Source organism: Phlebotomus papatasi, chromosome 2 (genome assembly GCF_024763615.1).
Source record: "Phlebotomus papatasi isolate M1 chromosome 2, Ppap_2.1, whole genome shotgun sequence".
Lineage (NCBI taxonomy): Eukaryota > Metazoa > Arthropoda > Insecta > Diptera > Psychodidae > Phlebotomus > Phlebotomus papatasi.
Window position 1 is genome coordinate 91282501 of NC_077223.1, and position 21530 is coordinate 91304030.

The 21530-nt window shown below is 35.2% G+C and overlaps 1 protein-coding gene and 1 non-coding gene across 2 annotated transcripts in view; one reads left to right on the plus strand and one right to left on the minus strand.

The window, feature by feature from the left end:
* The first annotated feature begins 2028 nt into the window (after positions 1-2028).
* The window catches only part of LOC129802380 (laminin subunit alpha), a 32828-nt gene continuing 13326 nt past the window's right edge, over positions 2029-21530 (plus strand). The window contains exons 1-8 of the mRNA XM_055848142.1: positions 2029-3299; positions 3363-3628; positions 6565-6711; positions 9785-10021; positions 10080-10467; positions 14148-14630; positions 19166-19300; positions 19366-20491. Coding sequence (XP_055704117.1) covers positions 3401-3628; positions 6565-6711; positions 9785-10021; positions 10080-10467; positions 14148-14630; positions 19166-19300; positions 19366-20491 — 2744 coding nt within the window. The 5' untranslated portion in view covers positions 2029-3299; positions 3363-3400. The remainder of the gene's footprint in view (positions 3300-3362; positions 3629-6564; positions 6712-9784; positions 10022-10079; positions 10468-14147; positions 14631-19165; positions 19301-19365; positions 20492-21530) is intronic.
* Trnak-cuu (transfer RNA lysine (anticodon CUU)) lies at positions 13796-13868 on the minus strand. The gene has a single exon. It is a non-coding gene; the product is annotated as a tRNA-Lys (tRNA).

Here is a 21530-nt window from a genome sequence, read left to right on the forward strand (position 1 = left end):
ACCCTGAGATACCTAAAAATTGCTTTAGAAATTTCTAGACATTCAAAAAATGACATTCTAGCGACCCCGAAAAACTTAAAAATTGCTTCGGTTAATCTTCAGAAACTCAAAAAAATGCTTTGAGAACCCGAGAAACTAAAAATTGCTTCGGGAACTCCGAAAAACCCAAAAAATGCTTTGGATAATCGCTAAAAACTGAAAAATTGCTTCGTGAAACCCGAAGAAACTCAGAAAATGCTTTAGTAATTACTAGAAACTCAAAAATGGTTAGATTTTTTAAATTTAAATTTAAAATTTAAATTTATATTTAAGAAAAATCGAAAAACTTAAAAATTATTCTTGATAATCCCGAGAAATACGAAAATTGCTTCGAGAAAACCGAAAAAAACTCAAAAATTGTTTTAGAAAACTCTAGAAACTCAAAAAGTGATTAAGAGAACTCCGAGAAATTCTGAAATGGAATCTAGAATACTGAGAAACTCAAAATTTTTATCGCGAACCCCGAAAACCCCAAAACTTGCTTTTGATAATCGCTAAAAAGCGAAAAATTGCTTCGCGAAACCCGAAGAACTCAAAAAATTACTTTAGACAGTTAAAAATGATTAGAGTAACCCGAAAAACTTAAAAATTGCTTCGGGTAATCTCTAGAAATTCAAAAATTGTTTCGAGAAAACAGAGAAGTTCAAAAAATGCTTTCGAAACCTCTAGAAACTCAAAAAATAATTAGAGAATTCCGAGAAATTCTGAAACTTAATCTAGAATACTGAGAAACTCAAAAATTTATTTTGGATAAATCCGAGAAGCTCATAAGCTGCTTCGGGAACCATGAGGAACGCAAAAATTGCTTCGGATAATTTCGAGAAACTCAAAAGTTTCTTCAGACACCCGAAAAATCTAAAAGCTGCTTCGGCAAACCCGGGAAAGTCAAAAATTAACAGAAAAATGGGTCGAGAATTCCGAAAAATCCAAAAATTTCTTCGAAAACCTCCAGAAACTCAAACAAATATTTCGGAGATATTGAGAAACTCAAAAATTGCTTTGGGAAACTCTGGAAACTTAAAAAAAAGATTCGAAAACGCTGTGAAATCCAAAAATTTCTTCGGAAAATCCCAGAACATCAAAAAATCCTTCGAGAATACTAAAATAGCTCAAAACTCGCTTCGAGAAACCTAAAAAATGTTTCGCAGAAATCAAAAAAACAAAAATTGATTTGAGGAACACTTGAGAAACCCAAATAATTATCTGAGGAACCCAAAAAAACAAATAATGATTCGGGAAACCCGGGAAATTAAAAAAAAAGCGTCGGAAAACTCAAAATTTGCTTCGGAAAATCTAAATAAACCCGAAACTTGCGTTGAAAAACTCGAAAAATCAGAAACCCAGTCAGAAAAATTGTGAATGAGTCACCCTTTACGATCGTGTTTAGTTTGCTCACGAATTTTTCAATTGCTAATTTTTTCTCACAACAATGTTCGTCAATTGACCACCAAGGAGTAAATTTTTGTTTTAAAGATTTGTGAAAATCCGAAAATAAAAGAAAACTCATACTACAACAGTTAGATGTAAACAACTAAATTCGGAATTTCATTAAAAAAATTAAATAGCTGATTAAAACTTTAGCTTAGAATGACCAGGCTATGCTCTTAAATTGCTTAAGTTAATACCCATTTTTGCTAAAATATAGGCATTTTTTTTTAAATTTTAGCGACAATGAATAAGTATTATTATATCCAGGGGCATGACGTTTCCTATGTTTCCCATATGTTTCTAGCGTGCCGAAAAAACTTTTGAGTTTATTCAGCGTTTTTGGCCAACGCACAATAACTTTTGTTTTGTAAACATGTTTTTGACATTTTAATGAGAGTGAGTGAGATCTAGATCTAGTCATCTCGCTCTCTCTCATAGGAAATTTTGAAAACATGTTTGCAAACAAAAGTTATTGTGCGCTGGTATTTTCTGTCATTGTGGAATGAAATAGCAAAAAATACAAATACAAAATAAAAGCCAATTTAATAATGAAGAGGCAACCGAAAACCCCAAATTGGCAACCTAAGTAGTTTCGGAGATATCTTGTGAAATGTGTACGAAAACAGAGAAAATTTTAGACTAAAACTGGTCGCATTTTTCAGGGCTAATGTCACCCCCCTGAATATATAATTATTTCCTAAGAACAGTTAGATATTATTTAGATTGAGGATTAGTTTATAAATGTTTTTGGATTGGTTTTAGGGGTACTAGTGTAGTTAAATAAAGTAATTTGTACCCAAAGCGTGAATAAGTAGGTTTCAAAGTAAACTGCTAGTGGCGATCGGCAGATCGTCGCCGATCTGGAGTTAAAGATTGACAGAACGTTACTATTTTGCTAAGAAATCGGCAGATCAGTACAATCCTTGCAAAAGATCGGCAGATATGTACTCAAGTGAACTGATAGTTGCACAGTTATACCACAAGAGGTGAATAAGTAGCTCTCAAGGTAAACCGTGATCGGTGATAGGCAAATCGACGCCGATGTCGAGTCAAAAATCGGTAGATCGGCACAATCTTTGCGAGAGATCACCGGATTGGCACTCTAGTGAACCATGAGCGGTAGTTATCTATTCCTTGTTTGTATACATAATTTTTACTTCATCATAATTCATTCGTTATTAATTCATTCATCATAATTTGTTTTCGGAAGATTTTAATTTGAAATTAGTAATTTAATGGACTTGACTTTGCCATATAAAGAAAACTGTGCCAGAGAGTGAATTTTAAACAGAAATCCCTGTAGCATACATTTCCAGTCAGAAGGAGAAGAAGCAAAAATGAAGAAGTGGCAGTATTTTGATAAGTCTATATGAGATGGGAGATACTTTGAGAAAGAGGCAGGAATTACCAGTTGAGAGATTCATTGAAGAATGGGAAGAATGAAAGGAAGGAGAGATGAAGAAGATACAAAGTATCCCAAGAAAATGCATGTGGACGCATCTGAGGCTGTGCGTGAATATGTATTTGCCCTGCATCTTCTCGGGGATGGCAGAGAATCTCAGCTAATCGTGCCTTCGGCCCAAACTCTCGGGCTTCAGCGCCCAAATATTCCCATTCTCGCTTCAGTCGTCTGCCGAAGACCATCCTGAATGGATGGGTAGAAGAAGCAAAAAGTGCTGTTCCCTCTGAAGTGACCAGAAAAAAAAAGAAGAAAGAATTGAAAACGCCCTCAGTGATCTTTTTGTATGTTGGCCAGTTCCTAGAAATCGAACTCTGTGATTTGGGTGTCTCAAGCAAAGTTCTTTCTCTCTTGGAGAGATCAATCCATTTCGGTTAGTGATTTAGCATTTCCAAACGTGATTTAGGAATTAGTGCTAAGTTTAATTGATCCACAGGGTGGCTCTTTAGGGCCGAGTGATCTCATTGCTAAGGAATGGGAGTCCGCGGCCGAGTGATCCTTTCCCTGGTGATCGTGGCTCTTTTGCCCACGATCTCCCAGACTGCAGAACTCACTCCTCCGTACTTCAATTTGGCCGAAGGACGAAAGATCCATGCCACAGCTACTTGTGGAGTGGATACAGACGGTCCTGAACTCTACTGTAAATTGGTGGGAGCTAACACGGAAAATGATCATAATTACTACTCTCTCATTCAAGGACAAGTGAGTGGTTTCGACTTAAAATTTTGATTTAAAAGGCTCAAGTTTCAGGAATTTTTAGTGAGATTCCTATTAAATAGTGAGAAAATAATCAGTTTATCTCTTTTCCTGAAGAAGTACACTCCGAGAAAATTGTGCATAAAGTAAAAATGAAGGGATGGGGTTAAATCAACACCCACGGCGTTTTGTGAGTTCAAAGACGATTTTAATTTAAAGAGCGTTTGTTGACTATTTGAATTATTTAATTTGAGCATGAGAAAATTGAAATAAATAAAAAAACATGATCTTTATGATGTTTATAATTATTAGGGGAAGTGCTCTCCCTTCGAATGGTCATGCATTCGAATAATGTGAATTTCTTTTGTTTTTCGTAAGAGATTTATAATAAACTATCACAGAATTATCATCAATTGATGGTAAGCCAACTAATATTTAACGGAAATGTGTAAGTCTCTTAGGAAAACTAAAAGAAAATTCACATTATTCGACGGCATGAACGTTCGAAGAGAGAAAAAATTCCCCTAATATTTCCATTTTTTAAAAGACAATCTATACAACAAATAATACAATCTAAATTCCCAATAATAAGCAGTTTCATAGACCTTGACTTAAAATAACTTTAGAAACTTCCAATAAAAGCTAAAAGAAATAAAATAAAAAACAAAATACCCGATAATATTTAGGTCTATTATTTAAATTTGAATTTTTACCGCCTGTGATTCATACAAAATAGTATTTGTTGGTTTTTTTCTATTAGATAGCCCCAATTCTATTGAACCAATTTCATTCTTCATTAAAAGAAAATGTAAGGCTTTTAAGTGGCCAAGAATTCTCTAGGATTAGTAAAGTTTGTATCAGAGATATTGAAGTACAAAATGTTAGACTCATTGAGTCAGAAGACCTACATTTTTAGCAACTTTTATCCTAGTTATCTGTATAACTGAAATAATTTTTAACAGTCTTTCTCTTGCATTTTATTAAAAATTTTATTAACCATATATTTTCTATTTGGGAAAATGCTCTGCGCATGAACGCGCTAATCAAATACGTTCCAATACGTTCAAATACGGAGAGCGAAAATAGAAAGAAGAGCAATGGTTAAAATTTGCCACTTTGTAATTCTAAAACGGGACACTTTCCGTCAATTTTAGTCTAATTTGTTTTTGCCTACAGTATATAAGTTTAAAAAAATCAAACACTTAGCTAATTGAAAAAAAGACCTTGAAAATTTCAAACGATTTAAGTTTGATACTTGATACTTTAGATTTAAAAATCTTAAGCGAAGGATATGAATTACCTTTTGTAGGACATTTTTAGGATTCAAGGCTTAAAATGTTATCTCAGAATTGTGGGGCAAATCTGTGTTCTAAAATATTTAGTTGCGCTCAGGAATTTGTGATCTTAAACTAAAGTTATAAAACGTACTCAGTTTAAGAGATTTAGAAATATTTTAATTGGGAAAAAACACAGACGAGTTAGACAATATATATTTTATAAGGGTTGATAAATAAGGTTTAGATCTTTATACAGAAATAAATATTTCGTAAAATTATTATTAGAATGTCAGTAAATTGCTACTGAGAATATAGGAAATGCACGTCTCGTAATTCGTATAACCCACTACAAAGTTTGTAAAAGTTTGTATTTTATTGCTATTGTTCGTAAGCGGGGAGGCAGCCAAAATCCCGAAAGCCAAAACCTCGAAAAGCCAAAATCCCGAAAAGGTCGAAATCCTGGAAGCCAAAATACCGAATAGCCAATTTGGCTTTCGTGATTTTGCCTTTTCGAAATTTTGGCTTTTGTGATTTTGGCTCTGAAGAGTTTGGCTTTAAGGATTTCGGGATTTTGGCTTTCGGAATTTTGACCGGGACCCTTCGTAGCATGATCACTTGACGATTATTTTTCGTTCTTTTACAAACATTTGTTAGTAAATGTTCGCAAACACACAGGAAAGTGTTCGTAAAATTTTGTTATTTGTTCGTAAAGTTTTCCGAGACAAACACAAATGGAAGAACAAATGTATGTAGAAGAACAAACAATGCTCGTCAAGTGATCATCTTACGAGCAATATATGTAAAAATGTACAAATTACAAACTTTAACGAACTCTTTAGTGAAATATATGATTTACAAACATTACGTAAACCGTAATGGGAATTCACAACAATTTACGTACAATTTTGTGACATTTTTTGCGTATTAATAACATAAAAAGTACTAATTTATCGTGAAATTCTGTAAGTTTTGATGCAAAACTTTCGTGCTTTTTAGTGACTGAGATATTCTTAAGTTTTGAAATAATCTTTAAGTATAAGAGTAAAATTAATTTATCATGATTAACGTTTTTGATGACGTGATTGATCTGAATTTTATTTTCTTTTATTAATCATTTTATTCATCTTAAAGGAGTTTTAATAGTAAATTATTTTCTACAAAGAATCTCTGCTTCTCAGAAGAAATTGTAAAATAAAATTCTTGATGTTTTTACCATTATCTCTAGAGTTACTAAAACTCTATTTTCAAGAAAATTTAAAAAAAAAAATGCACATGTCCAAAAAATGATTTTTCAGAGTGTATTACTGGAAAATACATGGAATTTAAGATTATTTTGAAATGTTTAATGATTGCAGTTTCTAAGTCAATTTTTTATTACAAGTTCAGTGCAGAGAGAAAGTTTACTAAATTCTTTACCCCAGAAAATCTAAAGAAACCACCAATTAATTAACAAAGTTGTACTAAATAATTCAAAAGAGAGGAAATGCTTAAGAACAGAGCAATAGTCTTGCCGGATGCTTTATGTTTTATGACCAGCTATAGACACTGTCGAAGAGATAAGAGAATCTCGGAGCTATTGACCTAGGGTGAACTCATACTCTGTCCCAAATCTCAATTTCTAGCCTCAAACCCCTTCCTCTTTTTCTGTGTGTGTTTTTTTTGCAGGTTTGTGACTACTGTGATCCCACAAACCCTGAGAAATCCCATCCTCCGGCTTATGCCATCGATGGAAAGGAAAACTGGTGGCAGAGTCCTCCTCTTTCGCGAGGGATGAAGTACAACGAAGTGAATCTGACCATCGATTTTGGCCAAGTAAGTCAACAACAAAGTTATATTTGCTATTGCATAAGAGATCATACAAGCGGATGATCTCACGAGAAAGACAAACATACGGAGGCACTGGATGTGATTTCTACACATTTTGTGTTTATGGATTTTCTTACACGGAGCTATTTTAAGCCCCAAGCACTGCTTCCTCATCAAGTTTTCTGGCTTATTGTGCCGGGGCAGGAGACACATGTTGAACACTCTGTTTATACATCAGAGAGAGAGTTAAAAAAGAGGAATTTGAGAATTAAAACCCTCCTCACATGTGGCTCATGGAACATGTTCAAGGGAGGCCAATGTGTCGGAAGGAGAGGAAAAATGCAAGATAAGCAACATCTTCTTGCAATGTTTGGTACTCTTACTCAGCCAAACTCTTGAATATATCCATGAAATTTCATTTAAATTGCTTCTATGTTAGAGAAGATGATAATGACAGAGAATTTTTCAAGTGTCGCTTATGCAAAGTATCTCAAATTGCTGATAAGTCGCGCTAATCAGCGATTTTTTGTCGGACTTGAAGAAACTAGCTCAATTGCTGAGTTTTTATTAAAAGAAAATATTCTCTTTTTTACAGAAGTGAATTTTTATACTCTCCGGAAAAATTAGGCTTCAACTTTGGGTTTAAATTTAGAAATACTTGTACTTAATATAATATTATTCCTGTTTTATTTTTCATTTTAAAATTATTTATATCTTTTTTTTTGGTTTATTATTTGTTTTAATATTTTGTACTTTGGTAAATGTTACGTTATGTCTTACACTGAGAGAATTCCGAAGAAGTTAAAATAACATTCCGGAAATGTTAATGTTATCCTGCAGTATTGATCCGAAATCGGTGTAAATATTATCCTTTTTAGGTGTATTGTGGGTTAAAGTTACCCTTTTTCATGTTAATTTTACCCTTAAAAAGGTGCAAAATTAACATTAAAAATATTGATATATTTTTACACCTAAAAAGTGTTAAAATTATGAGGAAAAAAAGTTAATCGCATCCTCTTTTTTCTCAGTGTAGAGACACTTACGACTTAAACTGAGAGACGACTTAACATAATTAAAACAAAATAATGATTTGATTAAATTCCCATCAGTTTCCCACCAACTAAGCCGTTTCTCGGCTTAAGCTGAGAGACAGATTAGTTAGAAACTGATGGACATATAATCTGAACAATATTACGATTACAGTTTTATTAAGCCGTTTCTCGGCTTAAGTCGTAAATGTGTCTAGAGCATTACGTTTTAAACAAAACTTTATAACTTAAGATGTACACTGAGAGAAATCCGAAAAAGTTAAAATAACATTCCGGAAATGTTAATTTTACCCTGCAGTATTGATCCGAACATGGTGTAAATATTACCCTTTTTTCGTGTATTATGGGTTAAAGTTACCCTTCTTTCATGTTGATTTTACCCTTAAAAGGTGTAAAATTACCATTAAAAAAAAGTTGATATATTTTTACACCCAAAAAGTGTTAAAGTTATGACGAAAAAAAGTTAATCGCAGACTTTTTTCTTTCTCAGTGCACCAACTAAGCCGTTTCTCGGCTTAAGCTGAGAGACAGATTAGTCAGATACGAATGGAAATGTAATCTGAACTATATTTTGATTACAATTTCATTAAGCCGTTTCTCGGCTTAAGTCGTAATTGTGTCTAGATATAGACACATTTACGTTAGTTAGGTGGGTTAATTATTATAATTATAATAATTAAATTTTGAAAATTCAAACACCAGAGAACTGCACCTAATTTCGGACAAAGACCCAAAGTCTTTCAAATTGAAATTTTTGGTTATTTTATTTTTAAAGAATGTTGCTCGGAACTAAAAAGTAGTTAACCATATTTGTTTTGTGTAAAATTATTTTCAGTGCTTTTAAAACTGATTAAAACGTTGATATTTTCTTTGTGTGCTATATCGTACACCAAGTTTTTTGTAATCTCTTGCCATTTTGGAACCTTTCTAAGGGTTTTTTTTTACAGCATCTTGTTCATGGACGCAACTTTCTTTCGTTTTTTGGTATCATGTAACCTTTAAAATGTTTATATTAAAAAATATGGAATTTTTAGAAAAAAATAAGTGTCCGATATTGCAAGCTGGCCGAAATTTGGCACAGTTATTCTAATGACAGTGCTAAATTGTATACATATATTTCTTCACTTAACATTAAATGTAAAGATGGCTAAAAATAAGAAAGTTTCCTAATGAACAATTAAAAGAAAATTTAAACCCAGTTAACTCTTTCCGGACCGCAGCATAAGCATCAAGCCAATTTCACCATTTTTTAATCAAAAATATCTAAGCTCAGGAATTAATTGAGGTCCTACAAAAAATATCTTACATTTGGACATCCTTATAGTTTGTAATCATCCACAAGAATCGGATTTTTATTAACTCTGAATAATTAAAAAACATTGTTTTTCATAGAATATTCATATGCTTCTTTGGATACCCATAGTCCCAAAAGAGACGAAAGAGTTAAATATTATATCATTTTTCTGCGTTGATAGAATAAAAACCGCAAGAGTTTCAACTCAAGCATTGTCTATTCAAATAAATTCTTTCTGCGAAAGATTTTTAAATGAAAATCCTCTGTGTTAAGTGCAAGAGAAGAAGCTCGTGTGTGATAATCGGTTTACTTTACATTGAACATACTTCGAAACTGACTAAATATTTGTCCGAGTAATTTGGAGGTAAAGGCAACATGTGCTCTTCAGCACAACCCATGACTTCAGATTTATTTTCACTGAAAATTTCTGTAAAATAATCACATTTTCCCGCACAAGAAGCCTCTGTTAGAATTCTCCAATTTCATCTCTGCCCAGACAATTTTATTCAGCAATTTTAATCTTCTCCGCTTCCTTTTTGATATAATTATTCTCTGGGGCGATCTTATGTGTACATACAATTCTCTTCATGAGCTGGGATTTTTTTTAGCCAGTTAAAGACAAATGGGAAGAAACGGAAGCATCTTATCGCGGTTTCAACAAGTTTTTAAGTTCATTCATCGCGCCTTTGAATTGATAAAGTCGCCTTCTCAATGATGATTTTTCCTTGATGTTTAGGAATTTCATGTGGCATATTTATTCATCCGAATGGGCAATTCTCCTCGTCCGGGTCTGTGGACACTGGAAAAGTCCACAGATTATGGAAAGACATGGAAACCCTGGCAGCACTTTTCGGACACTCCGGCAGATTGTGAGACATATTTCGGGAGGGACAGCCTTAAGCCCATTACTCAGGATGATGATGTCATTTGCACAACGGAGTATTCGAAGATTGTGCCATTGGAAAATGGAGAGGTAGCGTTTCCTTTCCTAAAGAGTACCATTTTGATATAAAGAATTTTAATTGCTCTAGATCCCAGTAACTCTGCTGAATAATCGTCCTTCTGCCAACAATTACTTCAATTCCACGATTCTGCAAGAATGGACTCGAGCTACTAATGTCAGGATCAGGCTGCTGAGGACTAAGAATCTCCTGGGACACTTGATGTCTGTCGCAAGGCAAGATCCAACAGTAACTCGTCGATATTTCTACTCCATCAAAGATATCTCAATTGGAGGACGATGCATGTGCAACGGACACGCAGATACTTGCCACATTTTGGATCCCTCCAGTCCTAATAGGGTCCTGGCTTGTCAGTGTCGCCATGATACGTGTGGAATCCACTGCAATGAATGCTGTCCAGGATATGAGCAGAAGAAATGGCGTCAAAACACCAATGCTCGTCCTTTCCATTGCGAACGTAAGTTTTCTTAAAATTGAACTGAATTATCGATTTCATATTTAACTCCTTCCAGACCATGATATCCAGCAAATCAATTTTATCATTTTGTAACTAATAATATATTAACACCGATCAATTAAGCTCCTGTAAAGAAAACGTCCCAGGACATTAGTTTGTAATCATCCACAAGAATCGAATTAGTAATCGTTTATTGTTATTATTGTTTTTTATTGTTGATATTTTTAAAATCGTTAAATTGTGTTTTCTTAAAACGGTTACGGGCCCTGGTCTGAATCCCGAAAGCCACAATCCCGCAAGATAAAAATTCCAAAAGCCAAAATTTCGAAAAGACAAAATCCCAAAAAGGCAAAATCCCGAAAGGACAAAATACCAAATCCCAAAATCCAGAAAAGACGAAATCTCGAAAGACTAAAATCGTGAAATGTCAAAATCACGAAAGGCAAAAATCTTGAAAAGCCAAAATTCCGCAAGACCAAAACCCCGAAAAGAAAATCCCGAAAAGCCAAAATCCTGCAAGACCAAAATCCTAAAAGCCAAAACTCCGAAATCCAAAACCCCGAAAAGAAAATCCCGAAAAGCCAAAATTCCGCAAGACCAAAATCCTAAAAGCCAAAACTCCGAAAGCCAAAACTCCGCAAAGAAAATCACGAAAAGCCAAAATCCCGCAAGACCAAAATCCTAAAAGCCAAAATTACGAAATCCAAAACCCCGAAAAGAAAATCCCGAAAAGCCAAAATTCCGCAAGACCAAAATCCTAAAAGCCAAAACTCCGAAAGCCAAAATCCCGAAAAGAAATATCCTGAAAAGCCAAAGTTCCGAAAAGTCACAATCCCGAAAGATCAAAATCTCGAAAAGACGAAATCCCGGAAAACTAAAATCTCGAAAAGACAAAATCCCAAAAAGACGAAATCTCGAAAGGCCAAAATGTCGAGTAGAAAAGATCCCAAAAGGCCAAAATCCCAAAAAGCCAAAATCTCGAAAAGCCAAAATCTCGAAAGGGCCAAATTCCGAAAAGATGAAATCCCAGAAAGCCACAATCCCGAAAGACCAAATTCCCGAAAGCAGAAATCCTGAAAAACCAAAACTCCGAAAAGACAAAATCCTGAAAAACCAAAATCCCGAAAGCAGAAATTACGAGTGGCCAAAAACTCGAAAGACGAAAATTCTGAAAGCCTAAATTCCGAATAGCCAAAATATCGAAGAAAAATCCCAAAAAGACAAAATTCCAAAGGTCAAAAACCTGAATGCCAAAATTCTTAAAGCAGAAATTCCGAATGCTAGAATTCCTCATTTTTAAAAGTGTTATAGCTACTCCCACGATTTTACGAGCGATTCCTGAAGGCAAAGGCAAAAATTTCTGTGTTTTGGAAAAAAATATTCCACACATTACCCTTCCTATAATTTCGTTCCTTTCAGGATCTCTGACCATTCGGAATTTTCTGTTATCAGGATTTTGGGTTTTTGTAGTTTTGGTCTTCGGAATTTTGACCGGAACTGAAAGGTTATATCGTTATTATTGACAATTCTCGATATTCGCATTTTTTACACAATAATTTCTAAGCTTCTTTAATATTAATAAGTGTCTTCAAGCAAGTGACTTACAGTTCGTTCAAACTACAATCCCGGGATCAAACGCGCGATATTGTAATTTCTGTGCAGAACCGCACGATTTTACGCTTGCTATTCGAAAAATTGTCCGATTTTTATAAAGAAATAGTGAGGTCTTGCGATATCTGGGAAAGAAATCACACGATTTAGTGATTTTGCCATTCACTATTTACTCAAATATCCACTTAGTCACTCCTTGATCTTTGCTTCCTGATTGATGGGATCCAATCTCCAAATATTCGAAAAAAAATCATATACATGATTCCTATAAGAATCATTGCATTCTTATGAGAAAATAAGCATTCATTAAAGTATCACTTCTGTCATCGAAGTAAAGGGTTCCATACAAGGTTACATGGAAAGTTTTCTCAATTGAATTATTACAAAGAAATCAACACTTAAATGTATACTTCGGGAGAGAAAGTCGCAAAGAATTATCTAAGCAGAACACGCCAGGTAATAGGGTTATATTCAGGGGCCCATCAAGCCCAACAAAAAGTGAAGCTATTTTTCAGTTTTCCTTGTAAAAATTTTGCAGATATTGCACCACAACTTGAACAAATTTGCTCGTACAGTAGACTCTCTCTCAATCGGGAATATGGGGCGAAATGTCATACGGTTTATCGATAGATTTGGGTGTCAAAGCCTTTGTAAATTCCACAAAAAGCGCTCAATTATAAAGAATCACGATAAAATAGGAAGAACTACAGCGAATTTGAGCAAATTAGCTTCATAATTAAACGTGAAAATTGTCAACAAAATTTTTCGCCCGATTGAGTGAGAGTCTACTGTAGTTCTTATACTATTTCGGCGAACATTATGAAATATCTATTTTTAGATAACTCTTAATGCACAATTTCGAAATATATCAGACTGATAAGTCAATTCTCTTTAGGAAAAAACTTGCCAATAGCCTTCAGTGCCTCTATGCAAAAACATACGGAAAAATTAAATGTAGAGAGGCCCCTGGTTATATTAGTTGCATTTCCGATGGCAAATTGGCTGGAATGGTACAGAAAAGTCATAAGGCAACTCTCTGGGGCGTCTAATTGAGGCAAAATGTCATATATTTGTGTGACAAAGGAAACATATTAAGTGTAAACGGCTTCCTATTGCTTAATGGTGCTATTTAGCACATGACTGCTCTAAAGTGCTTCTGCATTATCGACTTTTCTTTATGTTGGTTCCTGTCTTGACCATTTTCCCCAGTCATCGCTGTGTCCTAAAACTACCAAACATTCTTGACAGAGGCCGACACAAGATAAGTCGATTATGTAGAAACACTTGGGAATAGCCATGTGCTAAAAAAAGAGAAAAAATTTCTCTTTTCATTTTTCATTGGGAAAATGATGCTATTCCAATGACAAATAAAAAGGGAAAATCTTTCTCTTGTACATTTTTTTTTTAGCACATGACTGTTCCCAAGTACTTCTACATTATCGACTCTTCTTTGTATTGATTCCTGTTTCAACAATTTTGTTCAGTCAGTCTTCGTCGTATTCCAAACCGCATCAAACATTCATTTCAAAAACCATCACAAAGAAAAGTCGACTATGTAGAAGCACTTGAGAACAGGCATGTGCTAAAAAAAATGTAGAAGAGAAAGATTTCGCCTTTCCATTCTTATTATTTTTCAGTCTTAGATTTTGCATCCGGGTTCGCTTAAAATCTAGAAAACAAAATTTTAAAAAGAAAAAAAAAACAGAAAACAAAAGTTCGCCCAACGTGGGGCTCGAACCCACGACCCTGAGATTAAGAGTCTCATGCTCTACCGACTGAGCTAGCCGGGCTTACGAATTATTCGGGCAGAAGGAGTTCTGTGATCGCTTGACGTCTTAACACGATCCTTTTTGAATAACTAAATTTTCTTATCGTCAACAATTATGGAAAAAATATAAACAAATTTTTGAAAGGAAAAACACTATAAATTTCAAAATTTAATAATAATACTTCAGATATATATTTAATTTAATTGTAACTTATTTAATCACCACGTAAATTAATGTCATGTAAACAAAAATAACTTCGTTTGGGGATTTTCAATGATTTTCAATTTTTCAATCCTTCAGCATGCAATTGTTTCGGACACTCATCCTCTTGCATCTACGACGAAGACGTGGACGCCAAGGGTCTTTCTCTGGACATCCACGGCTACTACGAGGGTGGTGGAGTCTGCCAGAATTGCCAACACAACACTGAGGGCATAAACTGCAACAAGTGCAAGGAGAAATTCTATCGTCCCTATGGCAAGCATTGGAATGAAACGGATGTCTGCCATCCTTGCAACTGCCACTATCACTATTCCACGGGCAATTGCGAAGAGGAAAGCGGACGCTGCGAGTGCAGAAAAGAATTCCAGCCACCAAATTGCGATTCTTGCTCCTACGGTCACTTTGGCTATCCAGACTGCAAACCCTGCACTTGCAATCTCAACGGAACCAATGGATATGCATGCGAACCTCACGGAGGGAAATGCCCCTGCAAGCCCAACTTTGATGGGGACTACTGCGAGAAATGCAAAGAAGGATACTACAATTTCCCCGAATGTACTCGTGAGTATTTCTAAAATTTTGCTTCGATGAAAAAACTAATTTATCTATAATTTATAAATCCTTATTTTTTGTTTTCTGACTTACAGTAGACTCTCTCTCAATTGGGCATTTGGGGCAAAATGTCATCCGGTTTATCGATAATTTGGGCGTCAAAGCCTTTATAAATTCCACTAAAAGCGCTCAATTATAAAGAATCACGATTAAATGGGAAGAACTACAGCGAATTTGAGCAAATTAGCTTCATAAAACGTGAAAATTGTCAAAAAAAATTGTTCGCCCGATTGAGAAAGACCCGAATGAGCGAGAGTCTACTTTATTTCCGGTGGACCAAGTTCAAATTAGGGGAGGGTGGGGCAGCTCACGCAGCTGATTTTTTCAGGACTATGCTAAAAGAATATGACCCATAGGGTAAATTAAGCTAATTCAAAACCTGCTCCAAATGGAAATTTTTCGCTACTCTAAATGGAAACGTCATTGTTTTCATGATAAATACAGTACTATATTGTTATATTTATACATTTTCTATACCTCAGTTTCATTATTTAGTTAATTTTGCTCCAAATAAAGCGAAAATCCATTCATATTCACAAATTTTAATTTGTTAATTTCTCAGAAAAATTAAAAGTGTACCTTTTCATCATAGAATTTTTCATCGATCGATCATGTTTTCCAATGAAAAACACAATAAAGTTTTTTATGAAACTTACGGGGAACCCATACATTTTTCAGGGAACCTGGAGAACCCATATATTTTATCTGGGAGGACACGGGGAACTCGTGTATTTTTTTTTAGGGAACCCGGAGAACTCCTACATTTTTCAGGGACCTCATATTACATTTCATAAGGGAATTCGGAGAATCCATACCGTAATTAAACTTTAATAAGAGGTAATTTTTACAGTAAGCCGAGACACACACCTTATAATTCACAAATACAAGGGGTTCCGCTTTAAATGACATTTTTGGGAGCGGAAAAAACCAAATAAAAAACCCAGAAAAATTGCATAGGGTAAATTAAGCTAATTCAAAACCTGCTCCAAATGGAAACGTCATTGTTTTCATGATAAATACAGTACTAAATTTCTATATTTATATATTTTCTATACCACAGTTTCATTATTTAGTTAATTTTGCTCCAAATAAAGCGAAAATCCATTCATATTCACAAATTTTAATTTGTTAATTTCTCAGGAAAATTAAAAGTGTACCTTTTCACCATCGAATTTTTCATCGATCGACCATGTTTACGAATGAAAAACACAATGAGGTGACTGTTGTTTATTCGTTTTGTTTAACATTTATGTCATATTTCTGGCTAATTTTAGTTAATTTAAATTCTAATCTTTATTGTTAACGGTACGTGAAGTTTTCAAATAAAATAATTACTTATTTCGTGAACAAAAAGGATTTTTCTGAAGTGTCTGCAAATGCTTCAATAGGAAATCCCGGAAATATGATTTTTTTGGAGAGATTTTCTTATTATTTTATATGGTAAATGAGTAAAGACCAGGAATAAGAACAAATTCTGCACTTAAGAGCAACTCAACAAAAGGTTTTGGAAGCATTTCGTAGTTGTTTCACTTACACTGTTGTTCTCCAATTAGCAACTTTCTCTTGTCTCCATTTGGATTAATTTATTTCCAATAGAAGCATTTTACGCTCGCGTATTTTTCTTGTATTTAAGTTTTTTTCAAATTATATCGAAAGAATGTTCACTAAGCAGTAGCATTCTAGAAGGGTCAAGGAGCAAATTTATGTAATTCTCTTCAGAAAAAATATGAACTTAATGTGTTGAATCTTCTGTCAAAGTTAAAGAGTCTGGAAATTGTTTTGAATTAGGACATTTAACCTATTCAAACTAACTAAGCTACATTAGTTTTTCCACTGCTAATTCTTTCATTTCTAATTCAAGAAATTCTAATCCTCAATTTTTTAGAGAAACTGTCATAGTTTTTGGAAATCTAAATAGTACATTTTACATTGAATTTTTGATTATTTTCCGGCCTTCAAAGAAAAGTATTCCTGCACTGAGAAAATAGAGGTTGCGATTAACTTTTTTTCTCATAACTAATACTTTTTAAGCGTAAAAATATATCAACATATTTTAATGTTAATTTTACACCTTTTCAAGGGTAAAATTAATATGAAAAAGAGTAACTTTAACCCCTAATACACCTAAAATGGGTAATATTTACACCAATTTCGGATCTATGCTACAGGGTAAAATGAACATTTCCGGAATGTTATTTTAACTTTTTTGGATTCCTCTCAATGTGGTGGCTTTTGCAAGTTCTGAGCTTACAAGATCCGCCGAAAAAATTGAATTTAAAGTAAATTTTTAATTGAAAACACATAATAAAGAATATTTTTAACTTTATCGGAATGCCTTCAGAAATTAAAAGTAAGCGAAGAAACATATAAAGAGACCTTAAAATACAAACAAGAGTGAGCATATAATAATTTAAAAACAGTGAACGCAAAATAATAATAATAAAAAGTCATTAAAAAAAATTAAATAAATAAAAAAGTGAACTACATGTGATAAACAGAAAATTTCAAATCTAACACTTCGTAGAACCCTAGGGGAGGCAAAAAGGGACCCTGGGGCAAAAAGTCACAAATCGAAAATTTTAAAATTCAATATCTTCCAAGATAAATAAGATAGCGACTTAAACTTTTTTTATAGATAGCCCCCATAGGTCTTCTTCAATGTCGTAAGTTTCTTAGAATTTGAACAAGGAATTTAGAAAATAAAAAATATCAAAATTTTTGTCCCTGTTTTTGAAATATTTTCCGTGCAGAATATATCAATTATTAGCTACTTATATTAAATTTGATGCACTGGTGAATATTTCCCAAATTATCTGAATATTCTTTGAATACGAATCCGCTATCTATTTTAGAATTTTACAAAGATTCTTTTCTCCAGAAATCCTTTTATTAAAAACGACCACTTGGGGTAAAAAGTAACAAAAGGTATAGAGCAAAAAGTAACAAAAACCGAAACAATTTCTGATGTTCCATGGTGAAAAGAAACGTCAATGCTATGTCTCGCCGCTTGTTGTTTGCATTGGTCAAACGATTTGTGTGTTTTTTGTAAAATAGCTTAAATTACGCTTTTCTCGCTCAGATATAGAAAACGGTGTTTTACAAAGGTGTAGATGTGTAGAAGAATAAATTTCCTATGAAAATATGTAATCTCGGTATTTTACTTTAATTTACGGAATCCCGTAATAAAGCGAATCAAACTGTGATAGTATCTTATGCCTGATACTATTTGCCCTAGCATTTTTGAGAATGATCACAAAATTACCTTTTAGAAAACAGCTCGATAAATATATTTCCTTACCAAATAGAAGAAGATGACTTTCACAGAGTTGTAGAGCGGTAAATTTCCTATAAAACTGTGCTAATTAGAAATTTTGGAGGTGCTCGGGTAGCTTGTGAAAAAATAAAATATCCTATTTGTGACTTTTTGCCCCAGTATCCTATAACTAAAAGTGTCACGGGGGACCAAATGGCAGCCGCTGCCATTTATCGGATTTTACAAAATATTTTGATATTTTTTCTTATATTTTAACATTCGGAGCTTTAGTCAATTCTTTTCTGGTGTCTGAATCAGAAATTTCATCTCTTTGGTTACTGTATCTAAAGATTTCTAACCATTCGATGTTTTCATCTTTATCAGAATCATAGAGTAATGCTTTTTCATCGAACATTTCACGGTCAAAGTAATTCACTGAATTTTCATTATTTTTCTTCTCTCAGTAATTTGCGGCTTTAAGGTTTCTTTGTACAAAATTTCATTTTATTTAAATAAAGATTATAAAAATTAAGAGCACATGATACCTTAAAGTGCCCAAAAGTTCTTACTCCACCCTATTTAATTTTTATTAAAAAATTTATAACGAAAAAATAGCCAGATAAATTCTGCACTCATTCAATCAGGCCTCCAGGCGAAATGATATAATCTTCATTATAAAAAAATAAAATTGAAAACTAAATTGGCAGCTTCTGCCACTTAGAATCCTTGCAAGTGTTAAACTGAGTGAAAGAATTGGCTGGTGGACCCGAGTGAGTCCAACAGTTTTACATAAAATAGAAGAAGAAGAAGATTATCAAAATGACAGCTATCGCCGTTTACAGGTTCACAACCAATTTGAACCGATTCATAAATCACTCAAAAGATCGCCCAAAATACCTTAGAAGTAATACAATTGAATTCCGGATAAAAATTAGTTATCGGGTCATAACCGGTTCATTACCGATTCATAACCTGTTGGAAGTTATTCAGGCTTGTGAGGAATTCCAAAACCTTTCCAACGAGCCCAAATATGATACCATTCGGTTGAGAAATACGCATTCTGGAACATTTTAAACCTTTGACCTTGAAAAATCGTTATTAGGAATGATTCAACGGTATTTGCGTATAAGGACGAATTATCCATCTCTGTTTGTTGTTTAAACGAAATGTTTAAAACAAATTAAACATTTTGTGAATCTTATATTATCGGTTGCTTTTTCTATTTTTATAGCTTGCGAGTGCTTCCCTCTTGGATCCGTGAATTCAGTATGTCAGGAGGATGGTCAGTGTCCATGTCTCAGCAACTTTGCTGGCAGTCGCTGCGATGATTGCAAAAATGGATACTTTGGCTTCCCAAATTGTTTATGTACGTACCTAAATTCATTATATCGGTTTGATTTGATCTAATCTTTTAGCACTTTTGTTATGCAGACTGCGACTGCGATATCAGAGGAACGGTCGATGAGGTGTGTGATAAAGAGAATGGAGTATGTATCTGCCGAGAGGGTTTCGGAGGTCCACGATGCGATCAGTGCCTTCCTGGCTTCTACAATTATCCAGATTGTGTTCCCTGCAACTGTTCCCTACATGGCAGCATGTCCCCCTATTGCGATTACTCAGGAAAGTGTCCTTGCATTTCGAACTTTGCCGGAAAGACCTGTTCATCGTGCAGTGCTGGGTACTACAAATACCCAGAATGTCTTCGATGCAACTGTGACATTCATGGATCTGACGGGATATCCTGCAATGCCGATGGACAGTGCCTCTGTTTCCCCAATTTCGAAGGGAAGACATGCAATCAGTGCAAAGAGAGCTTCTACAACTTCCCTGCTTGCGAAGAGTGCAATTGTGATCCTGCTGGAGTTATTCCTCAATTTGCTGGCTGTGGTTCGGTTCCAGCTGGAGAACTGTGTCAGTGCAAGAAGCGTGTAACTGGTCGAATTTGCGATGTCTGCAAACCGCTTTACTGGAATCTCAATGTGTCGAATCCTGAAGGATGTGAGGAGTGTAATTGTTTTGTTGATGGTACCGTTGGAGCTTTGGATACCTGCGACACCAAAACTGGCCAGTGCCATTGCAAACCTACAGTTGGCGGACGAACCTGCAACCTCTGCAAGGATGGCACATTTGATTTGCATGCAGGAAATCTCTTCGGTTGTCACGATTGCGGTTGCGACATTGGCGGTTCGATCAATGGAGTTTGCGATAAGCTTACAGGGCAGTGCATGTGTCATCCTAGGATAACAGGAAGAACATGCAATCAACCATTAACAACTCATTTCTTCCCCACGCTTTTCCAATACCAGTATGAGTATGAGGATGGAAGGGGACCTCACAATGAGTTTGTTCGCTTCCAGTACGACGAGAATATCTTCCCTGGCTTCAGTAAGAAGGCTTATGCCGTTTTCTCAAACCTGCAAACTGAGGTTTTGAATGATGTTCATGTCTTCAAATCATCGGTCTATCGTATTGTAATCCGATATGTGAATCCATCGGACAAGGACATCATCGGGCAGATCAAAATTCAACCGGAGAATCCAAGTGAAGTTGATCAAGAGTAAGTTCTGATTGATACAACAACTACAGGGGTTCTGGTTTCCCTTATATAAGTACCCTGGACCTTGGGGAAGTACTCAAGTGTATTTCTGTATCTGAGTGTTCCGTCCTTGAGTGTTTCACACCACCAAATGCCCATAAAGGGCACAATTACCAAGTATATTGGCTTTTTTGTAAGTTCTTACACTTAAGTTTATACTTCGGGAGGGCAACGCATATGCCTTTGGTAATATTTAGAACTCAGTGCCTGTAAAATCACGTGAGAAAGAGCAGAGCTAACATTGCTCTTTACGGTTCAGTTCGTGCACAACACCTCGTTATTTCACACGATCAAACGCCTGTGTCCCTCAGCGTCGCGACATATTCTGGGTTTTGCATATATACTTACTTACTTATCCGGCGCTACAACCAGTTACTGGTCTTGGCCTGATTCAGGACCCGTCGCCACTCGAGTCTGTTACGCGCCACTGTTCTCCAATTCCGCACCCCTAATGAGCTGGCGTCCTGGTCCACGCCGTCGGTCCATCTGAGGCTGGGTCGGCCTCGCCTCCTCGTAGCATAGAGTCCGCCCCTAAAGACTTTCCAGGCTGGGTCGTTCTCATCCTTGCGAACCAGATGACCAGCCCACCGGAGCATATTGAAGCTTATTTGCTTGACGACAGTTACCTCTCGGTAGCGCTGATACACCTCATGGTTGTATAGGTTCCGGAATCGTCCCTTCTCACATATGGGGCCAAAAATCCATCGTAGTATCCTCCTCTTAAACGCGGCTAAGTGTTCGCAATTCTGTTTGCTGAGGATCCACGTCTCAGACGAATACGTGAGGACTGGCAGGATCATAGTCCTATACAGCAGTAGCTTAGTCTTTATGCTTAAGTTTCTGGACCGGAAAACTCTTGATAGACTGAAATAGGCCTTGTTGGCTATCAGCAGCCGTGCGCGGACTTCTGTTCAGATGTTGTTGTCGGCTGTGATTGTTGACCCAAGGTACACGAAGGAGTTGACAACTTCAAAGTTGTAGTCCCCCATCGGGAACCCTA